This window comes from Oreochromis niloticus, linkage group LG23 (genome assembly GCF_001858045.2).
Source record: "Oreochromis niloticus isolate F11D_XX linkage group LG23, O_niloticus_UMD_NMBU, whole genome shotgun sequence".
Classification (NCBI taxonomy): Eukaryota; Metazoa; Chordata; class Actinopteri; order Cichliformes; family Cichlidae; genus Oreochromis; species Oreochromis niloticus.
Window position 1 is genome coordinate 36,014,258 of NC_031986.2, and position 16,035 is coordinate 36,030,292.

Sequence of the window (16,035 nt, forward strand, 5' to 3'; positions counted from 1 at the left end):
TGAAAGGTAATGCAAACATGTAGTCACCGCTCTGAGGACTCAAAGTTCAGTTTTCACATCATGACAGCAGATCTGAAACAGCACCCCCCTGTGGTGGACCTGCTCATCTGTTTAGGTTGAACCTGGAGCACAGACAACCTCCTTTCCTGAATACAAAACTACATAGAGCGCTTTGAGTACTCCGGGAGAGTAGAAAAGCGCTATATAGGAATCAGTCCATTTACCATTTACATATTTAGTTATGGTTTAATTCTGTGTGTGTGATCACATATAATGATGAAGAGAAGCCTGTCGAACATTCTTACCTCTCTTCCATCCACATGGATGTTTGTAAGAAAATGTTCTCTGTTCAGGTCACAGTGTCTGAATTCAGGATTTAATGTTAATAAACTGGACATAATTCTGAATGAGCTAAAGAACACCAACCTTCAGAAGAACGTTCAGCCAGTAACACCTGCTGCAGGTGAGCTTCAGCCCACCCAGGGTTCCCTGTCTGTGACTGTCTCAGGTTCCTCTGAAGAACAGCATGTTCCGCCCTCCTGTCCCAGCAGGGGGCGCCACAGCCTGCACTCAGCTGCTTTTTCAGGCGATTGAAAAAAAAAAGCAGAATCACGTGTTTTTGTCTCTGTGACGTTTCAGGTGCGTGAAGGGTTAAAAACAGCGCCAAAGTTTAACCCTTCAGGGTCCGATCACCTGACAGCAACACGCACGAGGAACGTTTCACAGCTCGCTCTGCCCCGCCCACCCTGAAATACACACACACACCGCAGCAGCTTCCTCCAGCACACAGACGTCTCTGCGCTGTTCTGCAGGAAACGGAACCCACCGGAACCGGACTGAGACCGAGCCGCAGCAACCCGGCAGGTGTGTCCGCTGTGCGTCTGCGCGGAGGTTCCGGTTCTGCTGACGGGATCCAGAGCAGGTGGATGCTCAGAGGTGAGACTGTGTGTGTGTATGTGTTTTGCTGCAGAGGTGCAAAATCCGGACTGCTTTGTTCAGTTTCCGGTCCTGCTGCACCTCCACCTGTCTGTCTGTCCGCGCGGCTCCATCAGTGGGTGGAGGACTTCTGTGTACTGATTGGTCAGCTGTTAATTGGCATTAATGTGAAGTGTGTCACGGTGATGATGATGAAGAGCTTCCTCTGTGCAGCTGATTGTCTTCAGACTGATTTTCAGTGGAGTTCTCTGAAATGACTGAATACAGGTGTGAGGAGGAGGGTCCAAGCAGCAGGGGCGGATCTAGAGAAATTTTCTTAGGGTGGCAAGGAAATCAAATGGGGTGGCAAAATCAAGGCTTTTTTTTTTTCAAACACATATGCAGGTGGTTACATATGGTTAAAATGATTCAAATGCAGTAAGTATACGTTTTTCATATAAATATAGTCTATAACTTAATTATTGTCTGTAGCCCACATAATTACATACTTTAGTTACATAAAACATGTGAGTTTTGATGTTATGTACTGTATAGCCTGTATAATAAATAAATATGTAGCCCAATAAGTATAAAATCCAGAAAGCTACACAACATGGGGCAGATCATTTACAAACACACGTCTAACTTAAGTTTCACACTGCTTTTTGTTAGAAAACAATCACATTGTTACATGTTTAAATTACACAAAATGTCAGAAATCTGCACTGTCATGAACAAAAATTTTAACCTAATTTTTCATGATTAACCCACTGAGGTCTGAAATACAACTGGCCATTTTTGACTAATTTTGAGTTTACGTTTGTATTTCACCCTCAAATTGTTTCATTTTATTTTTTTCACCTTGCCTTGTTTGGTATCATTCTTTTCAGCTCAACTGAATTTAGTTGTTTTTTTCACTGACATACTGCATTAGTACTACTATTACTGTTAATAGTACTATTACTGATCTGAAATCACACAAAGAACTTTAAACCCTAGTAGTATTTTTTACTGTAAAAAACAACAACACAGACATGTTGAGTAAATTTTTATAACTTGAAATGCAAATATAATAGCTGCATAGCTGCAGCTTGTTGCTATGTCAGCTTAACATAGTCATGTGATTTGGAGGTGCAGCGTGTCCGTGGACCACAGAGGGTTAATAACACTCACCTTCCTTCCATTTCCAGAGTGTAACATCCAACCACCTGTGTAAAATCTGAAATTCCCGTGGTGTTGTTCAAAATGTGCTCTGGCACAATCATAAGCATCGCTTGCTACTGAAAACAAGAAAAAAGCCGGTCCCTGCTATGGGCTGAACCATTTGTTAATGGTGCAGGGGGGGAACACTATCCAATATCTTCAGTTTTAGCATTTATATTCACTGTTGACTGTAACTATGCTCAAACTGTTAATGCTATCTTATTTTAATAAACAACACTGTCATATGCAAAACTGGGGTGGCACTTGGGGTGACAAGGGATGATTTTAGGGTGGCACTTGCCACCCCATTCCACCCTTCTTGATCCGCCCCTGCCGAGCAGCAGGTGTCCAGCTGCTTCCTGTGGTCATGTGATCACGTAAACTCAGGTGTGTCAGAGTTCTGGCACCACGTGCTGAAGCGTTAACATTTCATTTTTTGAATGGTTCCCTGAGTGGGATTTTATCACTCCAACCTCTGAGGTGGAGGTGTAAAGGAGCCACTAACCCCGCCCACACCATGCTACTAGGGGGCGACAGCAGTCAACTTCAGCTTCTTTTGAAGTTTGACTGCTGTGCTGTTGACTGCAGTCAACAGCACAGGGGCAGAAACAGTCGCTTCTTTCATCAGAAGTTTGTATGGATAAGTTTCCTCCTCTCGTCCAGATCGCAGCTCTCCCGCTGGTCTGCGAGGTCACGTCCACGACCTCACAACGACTTTAAACGGCGAGCAGACGAGAAAGACAGACGGTCAGCGTCTTTAAGCTGACTGGTCATTGTGTTGTTGTGTTTGAATCTTTAGCTCAGGATTGGTGGGTCAAATTCTTTAAAGGTCACGGGAACCACCGGGAACGTGGATGGCATCGGTTTAGAAACCAGTGGGCGACACCGTGATGTTGCCCACTACTTTCTAAAGTCCAGTTTCCACTGTTGCAGAAAAGTGGACATGGCAATGGGGTGGATCTGCTTGTCTAATGACTTGTGATTGAAAACTCGTGAGCCAACCAGTATGCAGCTTCCTACCACAGAAAATCCTCCATTTTGAAACAGCGTGACTGAAATTACCTGGCTCATTTCATTCAGGCGCAAACTTGGTGGGCAGGACGTCGTACGCCTATAGCTGGGGTCGGCAACCTGCGGCTCCAGAGCCGCATGCGGCTCTTTAGTCCTTATAGTGCGGCTCCGCATGGTTTGGGAAAATAAATGAGAAGTATTTAGCTGAAGTGTATTTTGATTATGTTAGTTCTTTTTTTTTTAACTTGTACTTCTAAATTGGAAGATTATTGTGATAGGCCCTAAATAAATATAAAAATAAAATTATATTCTATTATTTTTTTCATCCCTCAAAATAAGCGCCACACTCGCGGAAGACGGTGTACCCGCAGAAACGCCGTGCATTTATCGAGACTTTCAACTAGGGCTGCACGATTAATCGTTAGAAAATCGCGATCTCGATTCATACTTATGTGCGATCCCATTTCCAAATGACAACGATTTTAAAAAAAAAAAAAAAAAAAAAAGACAACGACGATTGTACCGCATTTTGATCCGGGACGTAATCTGCATGAAAACAAGCGCTCACTCTTCCTGCTCAACAAATGACAAGGGCGGAGCCTTATACCACGTGATACAGAAGCTGTGCCGTGATGCTCAAATTGGCAGGGAAAAAACAACGGAGAACACGTCAGGGATGACGAGAAAGTGACAGGAGAAAATTTGTGCCGGTCAACCACCCAAACATCAGTAACGGGAACCTTATACAGCGCTTCCCTATACACGTCGAACTCCCGCAGGCACAAAGAAATTACGGAGGCTATTACTTATCACCTGACCAAAGATATGGCTCCCATCGACACTGTGCAAAACGAGGGATTTAGGAAAATCATCAACACCCTAGACAAATGCTACACAGTGCCGTCCCGCAACTATTTTTCTATTGTTGCACTACCTGCTCTATACACGCAGTGTCGAGCAACGGTGGAGACGGAATTTCAAGCAGTACAACATTTTGCGGCAACAACAAAATGTGAGGCATTTATTGTTTTTATGTTTATTTATTGTTTTTATGTTCAGTTTCAACTGTTATGAAGTTGATGTGCAGTTAATAAGTGCAATAAATATTTATATTGGAAAAGAAAATCGTGAGAGAATCGTGATCTCAATTCTAAGCAAAAAAATCGTGATTCTCATTTTATGCAAAATCGTGCAGCCCTACTTTCAACCCCAGGTAGGTCAATTATGGATCTTTGGAACCACATTATGTCAGCAGCTGTTCTCCACCGTGAACTATGTTAAAAACAAACACCGCTCATGCCTCACAGATGACAGCTTACAGTCCTGCGTAAAGATGAAAGTGACTTCGTACAGCCACGATTTGCAGACGCTGTGCGCAGAGGTTCGGAAGCAGAAGTCCCATTGTAAACATATCACAGCAGACCCGATGATGTTTCCATGAACATGCTTTTCAGCATCTCTTTATTGACCACTTTTCACACATGGTTGCTGTACACATACAGCCGGCTGTAGCTTTTCAGCTCACAGCCCGACAACACAACAGCATAGATAGCACAGATGTTAAGGCGGCCAGGCATGATTGTGGGTGCCGCTCAGGTGCGTCCGCCTCCCCTGCAGCTGCGCTGCAGACCATGCCCCGCCACACACATTAACCTGGTAAAATACATATTTAGGCAGAATTTTGCAAATATCTATTTTTCATCTTTTAGGAGCATAGTGCTTTTTTCCAATTATTTTTTAAAAGTCAGGTCAAGGCTCCAAAAGCCCAAAGGCGATATAAGGGTGGCGGCTCACAACAGTTTTTGTTTGCTCCATGGATCATTTTAGTTCAGCTGGGTGTCTTTCCTTTGTTATATTTCTTTAAGAGTTCAAAATGTGTTAATTACATAAATAAAATGTAATTTTCTCTGCAGCACTTCATGGGTTTTTATAAGCAACACGCCTTAGTTGTTCACACAAAGCATAGAGGTAAAAAACAATATATACAGTGTTATCTTCATTTTAGATGTCAAAAAGTATTTGCGGCTCCCAGTGTTTTCTTTTGTGTGGAAACCGGGTCCAAATGGCTCTTTGGGTGTTAAAGGTTGCTGACCCCTGGCCTATAGCTTGTCAGCCATATTGAAAGTAATAGAGCAGTGGTTGCTATGGAAACAAAAGAAAATCAGCTGCAAAGAAGCTGCAGAGTGACTGCATTGGTTGCCATGGTTACCTTTACTTTTTCATGTTTGTTTGCTAACGACTTGCTGTGAAAACTGTGGGAAAAACAGAAAATGGATAGGGCTCACCTTCAAAATAAAAGCTGCACCTTGGCGCTGTTGCTAACATGTGTCAAACGCCAGCCGGGTCATCTCGATCCCTTTGTGATCCTGTGCCGTCACATGTACAAAATGATGAACAAGCTAACATCACATGTCTATAAAACCTCAAAAGAAGCTGAAGTTGACAGTTGTTGCCCCCTATTGTCATCAAGACGGAATTCAGGTTTGAGGCTCTTCTTGTTTTAAAACTGTTCAGTGGAAGAAGAGATGGAGTACTGACCATCCACCATGGATACTGATCTAATGAGCTCCTCCAGTTTAGTATTTTTCATCTTATTTTAGCAGAATTCCCGATTACTGCTGTTAGTGCTTCCCAGAGAAGGGAAGGACGGATTTGATTTTTTTTTTTTTATTGAACTCTAAAAAAAAAAAAAAAAATTATTAATTTTGAGGGATATCATTTCACAAAAGCCCCTACCAGCTCAAAGTTTTCTGTCTGGTTAGGTACCAAGGGACTGGTCAACAAAGAAACAGTTTATTCTGCCATATGATGAGGAGAAGAAATTAAAACACCTACCTTGTGGGAATAAAAAACGGGTCAACACTTCCAACCTGCTCCATAAAAGTTGAAAGTAGCTTAGCCTTTTTTGTTAGGTTTATAGATTTATGACTGGATTGATCCAGTATTATTACACAGTTTAAATCTCCCCCAGGATCAATTCCTGCAAGTTCAAATCTGGAATTAACAAGATTATTTTCTCTATAAACGTATCATCCCAGTTTGGGGCATGACCCGAACTGGGATGGTCATGTGTTGTGAAGGAGCCCGTCAATGATTACGAGACCTCCACGTGGGTCTGAGATGACAGTGGTCGCAGTAAACTTGATTTTTTTTTTTATTATTCTGTCCCACATGTCTTAGAATTAAGATTGGAATGAAATATATTACCCTCCCATCCTTCTTTAAGTCTTGATGTTTATTCAGTTGGTGGGTTTCCTGAAGGAATGCCATCTCACATTTTAAGTATTTAAGGCGACTGAATAGTCTGGCTCTTTTATCAGGCCCATTTAAAACTAGCAGCCCTTTTAGCATCAATACCGTCCACCATGTTTAGCCATGACGAACTGAGTGAGAAAGTTACAAAAGGTGAAAGTATTAATAAGAACGATCATTGTGATAAAGCGCGAAACATCGTTCAGCTCTTCTGTAAACTAAATCTAAACTTGTCCCTGTCTTAGAGGCAAGCTGCAGGGTAAACATTATTTCCAGAAACCTCTGGTAAGACATTCTCTTAAATACTTATGTCTGGAGAGGCTCCCATCAATCTGTGACAAGTTAGAAACTATTAACATGAAGATTGAAACTAAAATAAGATGGCTGAGCAATGCAATAGAACAGATGAGCATTTATGTCTATATATATATATATATATATATATATATACACAAATTTGTATATGCTCTTGCACACACACGTCAAAGACAACAAAGGTGGGGATTTTCTGGTATGCGCCTGCATGTAGGATAATGTTGTTGATTAATCCAACAATAAGGGGAGCATCTGTATCTTGAGTACGGCTGATTATCATGAACGATGGGAATGTGTGCGTACTTGTCTTACTCCTTACTGAACCTCTGATCACAAAATCTTCTGAGCTTTGTCAGGTGAGTGAAGGTGGATACATTTTTTTTGTATGTCACGCGCAACCGGGCGAGGTACAGCAGGTGAAACCTGACGTTTCTCTGATACAGGGCTCGTTTTAAACCGCTGAATGCAGCTCTTTTTTTTTTTTTTGAGCAAGCACAGCTCATACATTTTAAAAGAAGAAGGAATGTGCGAGATGGTGACCTTTGGCCGGATCTGAAGGTCGAGGTTCAGCAGGCTCTCTCCAGTTAAGACTTAGGGGCCCGCTGGCTGCATCAATACCTCTGACATAAAGTGCCCCATGTTTTTACTGTCTGTGGAACCGCCCCTCCTGCAGCTCTGTTGTGATTGGACAAGTTCAGCTTCAAATTTTTGTTTTTTAATAATCGGAAAATAATGCTTCTGTGTGTGTGTGCGCGTCCGTGTATAGGTTGATGAGGATGATGATGATGATGATGACATCCTCCCCCTCAGAGAAGATGAAGAAGAAACCTCCAAAGGACAGTCTGACTCTGCTGCCATGTTTCTACTTCGTAGAGGTGAGAGCAACAAACAAACAAATGGTCGCATGACACCTACAGTCCGGTCCACCGTGCTGTTTTTCAAATCAAACAGCATGTGAATTTCCGACTTTCCACTTTAATTCAACTTATTTAATAAAAGTTCTGCATGAACTGTTTGGAAATTATTTTCATTTAGAGGATCAAAAAACTCCTGAACAAATTAACATAATTTTCAATATAATTCGAGTATTGGATGAAAATCCTCAGTGACCATCTGAAGAGCCCATGGACCACACCCTGATGCTTCAGATCCGCAGACAGTCTAGACCACAGATGTCGAACTCCAGGCCTTGAGGGCCAGTGTCCTGCAGGTTTTAGATGTGTCCTTGATCCAACACAGCTGATTTAAATTGCTAAATTACCTCCTCAACATGTCTTGAAGTTCTCCAGAAGCCTGGTAATTAACTAATCATTTGATTCAGGTGTGTTGACCCAGGGTGATATCAAAAACCTGCAGGACACCGGCCTTCGAGGCCTGGAGTGCGACACCCCTGGTCTGAACATAGAGGTAGCTTCTGGGTCTGAATCGTGAAGCCAGAGGTCTCTTAAACTTGTATTTTTTTTACTGACCACCAGGGGGCAACAGCTGACCTCAGGTCCTGTAGAGGTGTATGGGGAGACAGTGTCTGCTGGGACCTCTGTAAAAAAACAAAACAACAAAACCCCACTGACATCATGAGTTTATGGGCTCAGTCATGATTTTCAGATGTGAGTGTATTTGAAACTTGTGTGAAAATATAGTTATCTTTAATTGGCGGTGCGATCACACAGAGTGAACACTCACTAACAGAGGTCAGCTTATCTTACAGAGGCTAGAGTGATGAAAGGATTCTGCCTCCTGTTTACACTAACTGTAAACTCAGAGCTACATTTTGGTAGCACTTCCTGTCGTGTCGACAAGGATCAGATGATCCCACTAACAGATGTTCATCTGTTTGTCTGCATGCAGCTGCCCATTGTGGCTTCTTCTATGGTGTCGCTGTACTTCCTGGAGCTGACCGATGTGGTGAAGCCGGCTCAAGTGGGTTTCCGGTGCCACGACAGAGATTTGAGTATGCCGTATGTGGATGGAGGAGATGAGCTGATCCCACTGCTGATGCTCCTAAGCCTCGCCTTCGCTGGACCTGCTGCTTCGGTACCATAATTTATTAGAATTTATTGATTATGTAGGAATACGTTTTTAGTGATGACGCACTTGCCTAGTCGGATTGGAGGCTAAGAAGATAACTGGAGGTGATGGTTGTATATGTGATTGATGGGTGGGTGGTTTAGTTTTTGAGCGGCTGAATGAAGGGTTGGTCGATGGATGAGTGATTGGTGGATGGTTGGTTGTTTGGTTGGATAGGTGATTGGTGGTTGGTTAATGACTGTTGAGTGGTTGAATAGGTGTTTGTAAGTTGGTAAGTGATTAGTTGCTGGTGGATGGGTGGGTGTGTGGTTGGATGGTTGATGGTGTACCCTGACTCTCCATTCTGACCTCACGAACAATGAAAATACCTCAGACGTTTGGAAGTCTTTGGTGTCTTTGCTTTCCTCACCTGTACATCTCCACCTCTGCATAAACTAGTATTTGATGTTTGGTGGTTTGTAGAAAGTGGGCGGGGTCAGCCTGTCCTGCTTCAGGCTACTGAGTTGGATTTGTTTTGTCCCTCAGATTATGCTGGTGGAAGGAGCAATCTACTGCCTGCAGTCCCGTCTGAAACTCCGCCGAGCTGAGGGAAGCATCAACGCCGGTGGCTGCAGTTTCAACTCCTTCCTGAGGAGAACGGTCCGTTTCGTAGGTATGACTGCATCTGCAGAACCTGCTGAACATTCACTTGTCTATACCCTGTGACCTGCCACCAGTCTTACATGTCAGAAGTGTTCCTGCAGGTGTGCACGTGTTCGGCCTGTGTGCGACTGCGCTGCTCACTGACATCATCCAGCTGTCCACGGGTTACCACGCACCATTCTTCCTCACTGTCTGCAAACCTAACTACACTCTGGCGGGTGTGTCATGTGAGAAGAATGCCTACATCACCACAGACATCTGCTCTGGGCAGGATGAGCACGCCATCATGGCTGCGAGGTGTTTGCCGTACTTCCTGTTTGTGTCGCTGTTTGAAGTTTTCAGACTGATCATTGAGGCATGTTTTTTTTTCTTCCTCTTCTTACAGAAAGACGTTTCCTTCCCAGCATGCAACTCTGTCAGCGTTCGCTGCTGTTTATGTTTCTGTAAGTGTGACAAAGTAAACCTTCCCACAGAAACACGCTCATGTGATTTTAGGTCCAGTGGTCAGAGTTGGGGTTCAGCCCAGAAATGCTGGGTCAGCCACACTGCTTTTAACACATGTAAACTAAAAGCTGATTTTAGACTCGGATTAAAGTTCAATTTTCCATCCTAGAATAAATTCATTTTATACAAAAATAAATAAGAATAAACAATGTTCACATTTAAAAAATGTCTCTAGGAAATTGTGTCAGGTCTGCTTGTACTGCTCAGTTTTGTTTGTCTTGATAAACATGTGTTGAATTTGCTGTATTGTGGCATTCTATGATGTTAGCTTCTGTTTCCTGTCAGATGTACTTTAACTCGACCATCTCAGACAGCACCAAGCTGCTCAAACCGGTGCTGGTGTTTGCATTTGCCATTGCCGCGGCGCTGACTGGCCTGACTCAGATCACGCAGCATCGTAGCCACCCCATCGACGTCTATGTGGGCTTCCTCATCGGAGCCTTCATCGCCGCCTACCTGGTGAGATAAAGGACACACCTGGTGTGTATTTCTGTCTGATGGAGCTGCAGAGTCTGCAGCTGTTGTCATGGACATGGCTTTGTTGGTGTTGTCATGGCGACTGCATCAGCTTAAACTGGAGGCTGTTGGTAGATCAAAAACCAACAGCTCTGCAGCTCCAAGTGACTGAAATCTTTATTTACCCAATACGCTTCAGCCCAGGAGCTTCACAAAGAGATGATGGGCTGAATATCAAACTGAATATGAGAGAATATTAAACCTGCCAGCACACAGAAACATCTGAACAGCACCTAAAATACAGACAGAAGGTCACTGAGGCAGCTTTAATCATTCAGCCTGAAAAACACAACTAAGACTTTCAAATAATTTAAAGCCTGATTTAATAGAATATCATCCAAAGACACCGACTCAGTTGTTGAAACTGGGAGATTTGATTGTTTTTGAAGAGGTTGGAGGTAATGATGTAACAGATCTTGGTGCTGGTCTCTGAGGTTTGATCTCACGATTAGATCAGGTTTCAGAGTATTTTTGAGGTTTGTGACTCTCCAAAGACTCACGAGATTTTATTCTCCTCCGTCAGGCCCTTCACGCTGTTGCCAACTTCAAATCATCTGATGACATCACTCCACCCCCACCTCCTCCACCCCTAAAGGCGGACCCTCTCCGAGCACTGACTGAGCGGGGACACGAGTCAGTCTATAACAAAGGCCCTGCCTCTGCCTCAGAGAGTAACGATGAGATAGCGGCAGCTCCGGCTCCCATGGACCGGCTGGATGGCCTGGGGCCCCTGCAGAGGGAGAAGGGGTCCATGGGAAGTCTGAAGAGGGCCAGTGTGGATGTAGAGCTGCTGGCTCCCCGAAGCCCCATGGGAAAGGAGACCATGGTGACCTTCAGCAACACGCTGCCAAGAGCTAGCACGAATGTAAATGGTGTACTGGGGGCCAACGATGCCTCTGAGGAGCCGGTCCAGCCGGTGCAGCCAGTGCAGCCAGTGCAGCGCCGTCTGAAAGCTGTTCAGGTGCCCATGGACCCTATGCGGTCGCAGCAGCTGGTGTCGGAGTGGAAGCAGAAGTCGATGGAGATGCGAGGTATGAGTGTTCGGGACGAGGCAGAGCACGAAGCCAGTGAGGACGGCTCTGAGGTGGGCTCTGTGGGGACTGATGATGGCAGTTCTCAAGCCCCGATCTACCAGCCTGCAGTGCATGCCGGGAGGGCAAACGCAAGTCGCAACCCCACTCCACCTCCAGGGGGGGCCAAAGCTGTGGCAACACCCAGAGCCCCACAGATCCCAGAAGCAGGACCCCCACCGGTTTCTCCAAAAAGTGCCCTAACCCGAGCCAAGTGGCTCGCCATCCGGGAGAAGACAACTGGGGAGGGGTCCGGGCGTGGTGCTGCCAACCAGCCACGACTGATGCAAGTCATTGCTATGTCCAAGCAGCAGGGCCTGCTGCCATCCTCGTCCTCTGGGGAGAAGTCCTCCGAAACCACATCCACCTGCTCTGCCATCTCCTCCACTGCCGACTCGCCACACTACCGCCACCCCTTTGAGCAACCACGGGAGGGGCCAGGTATCATCACAGTGGATGCCCATGCATCCCACTATCCTGTTGTCCAAGTCCCGCTTCCTCCCCAAGCCCATCCCCCATCAGGTAATGGTAACCCATGGGAGTGGGTGGGGGCACCCAATGGGGGAGACCCACGAGAAACCTACAGCCTCTCTAACCTGAATCGAGGAGATTCGGCCAGCCGCAGCAGCAGCAGCTTCCACCCACGCCGCTCTGCCTCACCATGCGCCACTGTTGACCCTACCATATCCTCAAGCCCACCTCACCAGCAGGTAGAGATGTCATCAGATGCTCAGCGCAGGGAGATGGCCATGAGGCGCAAGACAGCACTGGTTCTGTTGGATCGAGAGATCCGTAACCAGACTGAGCAGGAGAACTATTATAAGAGTCTGCAGGGACGGAGGTTCAAAGATTAGTCTGTTACTTTTCAAAATAAAAGCCTTACTCTGAAACTGGTCACTAACAGCACAAAACCTGGTTGGCAACAAGGAGCGTGATGCTATGCAAGCAAAAAGCTGTGAGAAGAGGTTTCCACCCAGGAGATGATGAGCTCAAGGTTTAGGAGCTCAACACTTGGATAGTTTCTCTCCACAAAAAGACATCTTACCTCTAAGAGAGTCTAGGAGGACATCAATGCTATTGCAACTATTTATTTTTCCAAGTGAACCCACCACAGAGCACCATATTATTATTATTATTATTGTTATTATTATTATTATTATTATTATTATTAGTAGTAGTAGTATCATTATTATAATTCTTGAGATAAGTTGCTATCCAAAGAAATCATCCCAAGAAGGATGGATTCAGTGGTTATAAACAGAGACAGAGGTGTTGTTCACATTTATCAGATGATCTCACTGTTTCTGGTCAGTGATGGTGCTGAGGTACCTCTGCTCTTCCACCCATTCAGTTTCCTGTTCAGTGACTTTAACTTTAGAAAGGATTCAGGCTGTGGCTAAAGGACAGTTTTAATCCCGAAGGAATCCAATCACAAACTTCTTTAGACTGACACAGACTGACCCGATTTTTCTGTGATCCAGAAAGGAACACCTCCATCTGTGCCGAAGAGATGCTGTCCACTGTGTTGAGCCTCTAAGAAGAAAGGAACTCATTCAATAAACAGCTCAAAGTCAAAGCACAGAGACAAACTCAAACACTAAATTTTTGAAACACCCGAACAAACCCTAACCCTGCAGCAAACAACATCCCTGTGACAAACAAGGACCCTGTCACAAACAAGAACCCTCCAACAAACCCTGTGACAAACAAGGACCCTGTCACAAACAAGAACCCTCCAACAAACCCTAAACCTGCGACAAACAAGAACCCTGTGACAAACAAAGGACCGTGTGACAAACAAGAACCCTTTGATAAACAAGAACCCACCGACAAACCCTAACCCTCCAACAAACAAGAAACCTGCAACAAACCCTAAACCTGCGACAAACAAGAACCCTTTGATAAACAAGAACCCTCCGACAAACAAGAACCCTCCGACAAACAAAAATCCTCCAATAAACAAGAACTCTCCAACAAACCCTAACCTTCCAACAAACCGTAGCCCTGCGACAAACCGTAGCCCTGCAACAAACCTTAACCCTGCGACAAACAAGAACCCTCCGACAAACAAACATCCTCCAATAAACAAGAGCTCTCCAACAAACCGTAGCCCTGCGGCAAACCGTACCCCGGCGACAAACCATAACCCTGCGACAAACAAGAACCCTGCAGCAGAACCCAACCCCTCCAGTTATGGATTCTGTGATGGCGGCCATGTTGGCAGTCTAAATCAGATTGTATATTTCTTGCCTCTCTGATGTGATGGTTCGGTTGCTATAGTGATTCTCAGCATGTTTGTTTGTTTGTGTGTGGTGCTGTCTGATTGGTGGAGGTTGTGAGTGTTTTGTTTTTGCGTGTGAATGATAGTACTTATTACTAATGGACCGACATGAGATTAAATCTCGTCACAGACGTTTAGGTTTAAAAATAAACTAGGTGATTTTGTTTCAGAGCTTTATAAGTGCGAAAGACGGCCGAAATTTTACGTGCGTGAATATTAATCAAATGTTTCTTCAAAGAATCGCAATGAAAAATGGTGTTAAAGCCATGGCTTCACAGTAAAGCTATTTATTTCTGTCTACAGAAAGTTTATGTTTCAGTTAAACAAGATTACTTATTTGATTGATTATGCATGTCCTGATTGTCCACAGAGATCAACATCTCTATGAAACATCTGAAACACCAATGATAATTAACGTAGCGTTGCTAAAAGGTTTTTTAGTGCAACGATATTGATTCAGAGCAACATTATGGACAACTTGTGGTGTTTTGACCAGCTAAACTGACATAAATAACAGTAAAGTTAATACCAGATCGAAGTTTCTATTTTGTTGGATAAACCTGCATATTCTGCCATCCAAACATTCATGTTCTTAGCTTCTTATCCGGCTTAGGGTCACCTTGTGATTCAAGTTGGTTTAACTCTGTGAGGTCATCATCTGTTATGACCCCAACCCTAACCATTTGTTTTAAGCCTCGTCCACAGATGAAATGATTCAATCTGTAGCAGATGGTTAATCTCTAAAAAGACTTTTCAGTCTGTATGAGGTAGAAAGATCTTTGTTGTTCCCTGATTGCTGAGATTTAAGAGAAATTTTTTAAAAATATTACATATTCTGACAGGACAGGATTAGGGTCATTGTGATCATTTTTTTGCTGTTAAAATCCACTGTTTGTAGCAGACATGGACGAATCAAGAAATACCTTAAAGAGAACATGAAGCGTTACACACATATAGGCTAATTCCCATCATGGAGACCTGCTCTCAAAAACTGACATAGATGTGACTCTGTCTGTAAAGCTGGATTTAAGAAATAAGTGATGAAATATAAAGTTTAAAAAATATGTTTAGCACCATCTTCTGTCAGTACGGAACAGCATGTCATGTGGTTGGTTGGTTTCAGGTAATAGACATTAGTTTAGGTTATGACAGAACTGATAACTCAGAGGAAAATAAGGAAACTAAAACTAAAAACTAATTGTTGTGTTGCAATGAGTTTATGTTAAACTGAGGATATACTGTCCACTTTCACTGTCTGTCTCTTTAGCAGTAAGTGGCTGTACGTTGTTTGGCTAGCTGCACTCAAATCGGAAAATCCAGCCATTAGCCATAATATTCGGGTTCGTAAAGCACTTTATAAATGAGACCTGTGTGGAGGAGAGCCTGTTTGAGCCACCAGAGTGACAAGCTGGAGTCTCACAATCCAGCTTTCCCTCATCAGGTTGGGTGTACCAAGCCATGCAATCAGCTGGCTACATTGTAGACACTGATGACATCAAATATATGAAGCAAGATATATGGTATTATGTAGCAAAAACAAAATTGATAAATAACTTTAAATGTTTTATATTTTAGATTCTCCAAAGAAGCCGCCCTTTACTTTGTTGACAGTGCTGCAAACCCTTGGCCTTCTCTCAGTGACACCTGAAATGGTTTTTACTTCACAGGTAAATGGCCTGTATTTGTATAGCGCTTTACACGTTCAGTCATCCACCCATTCACACACAGGTCATACATTGTAGCCACAGCCGCCCTGGGGCGCACTGACAGAGGCGGGGCTGCCGGACACTGGCGCCACCGGGCCCTCTGACCACCACTAGTAAGTAACGGGTGAAGTGTCTTGCCCAAGGACACAACGACCAAGACTGTCCATGCCGGGGCTCGAACCGGCAACCTTCCAATTACAAGCCAAACGGCCAACTCTTGAGCCACGATCGCCCTTGTCAGGGTTCGATTGTGTCTCACCCTTCTTAATGGGTTTGGGACCATCAGTTGTGTTGTGTAGAAGTCAGGTTGGTATACAGCTGACAGCCCCCTTTGACAACTGTTAGAATTCATATTGTGGCAAGAACCAATCAGCTAAGTAAAGAGAAACAGTCCATCATTACTTTAAGAACTGAAGGTCAGTCAGTCCGGAAAATTGCTAAAACTTTGAGTGTGTCCCCAAGAGCAGTCACAAAAACCACCAAGCACTACAGTGACACTGGCTCACATGAGGACCGCCCCAGGAAAGGAGGACAAAGAGTCATCTCTGCTGCTGAGGATAAATTCACCCGAGTCACCAGGCTCAGAAATCAC

The 16,035-nt window shown here is 44.2% G+C and overlaps 1 protein-coding gene across 1 annotated transcript; it reads left to right on the top strand.

Annotated features, from left to right (window-relative positions):
• Positions 1-486: 486 nt before the first annotated feature.
• Positions 487-14,263, top strand: plppr3b (phospholipid phosphatase related 3b). The gene is made up of 8 exons (XM_005478790.4): positions 487-936; positions 7,463-7,571; positions 8,545-8,730; positions 9,250-9,376; positions 9,468-9,663; positions 9,752-9,809; positions 10,156-10,329; positions 10,910-14,263. Exons 2-8 carry the CDS (start codon positions 7,467-7,469, stop codon positions 12,308-12,310), a joined length of 2,247 nt encoding a protein of 748 aa, XP_005478847.1. The 5' UTR covers positions 487-936; positions 7,463-7,466; the 3' UTR covers positions 12,311-14,263.
• The last annotated feature ends 1,772 nt before the right edge of the window (positions 14,264-16,035 follow it).

Coding starts and splice junctions, on each gene's coding strand:
- plppr3b (XM_005478790.4), top strand. CDS start 7,467: ATGAGGATGATGATGATGATGATGACATCCTCCCCCTCAGAGAAGATG. Junction 7,572..8,544: donor CATGTTTCTACTTCGTAGAG/GTGAGAGCAACA, acceptor GTCTGCATGCAG/CTGCCCATTGTGGCTTCTTC. Junction 9,810..10,155: donor TCGCTGCTGTTTATGTTTCT/GTAAGTGTGACA, acceptor GTTTCCTGTCAG/ATGTACTTTAACTCGACCAT.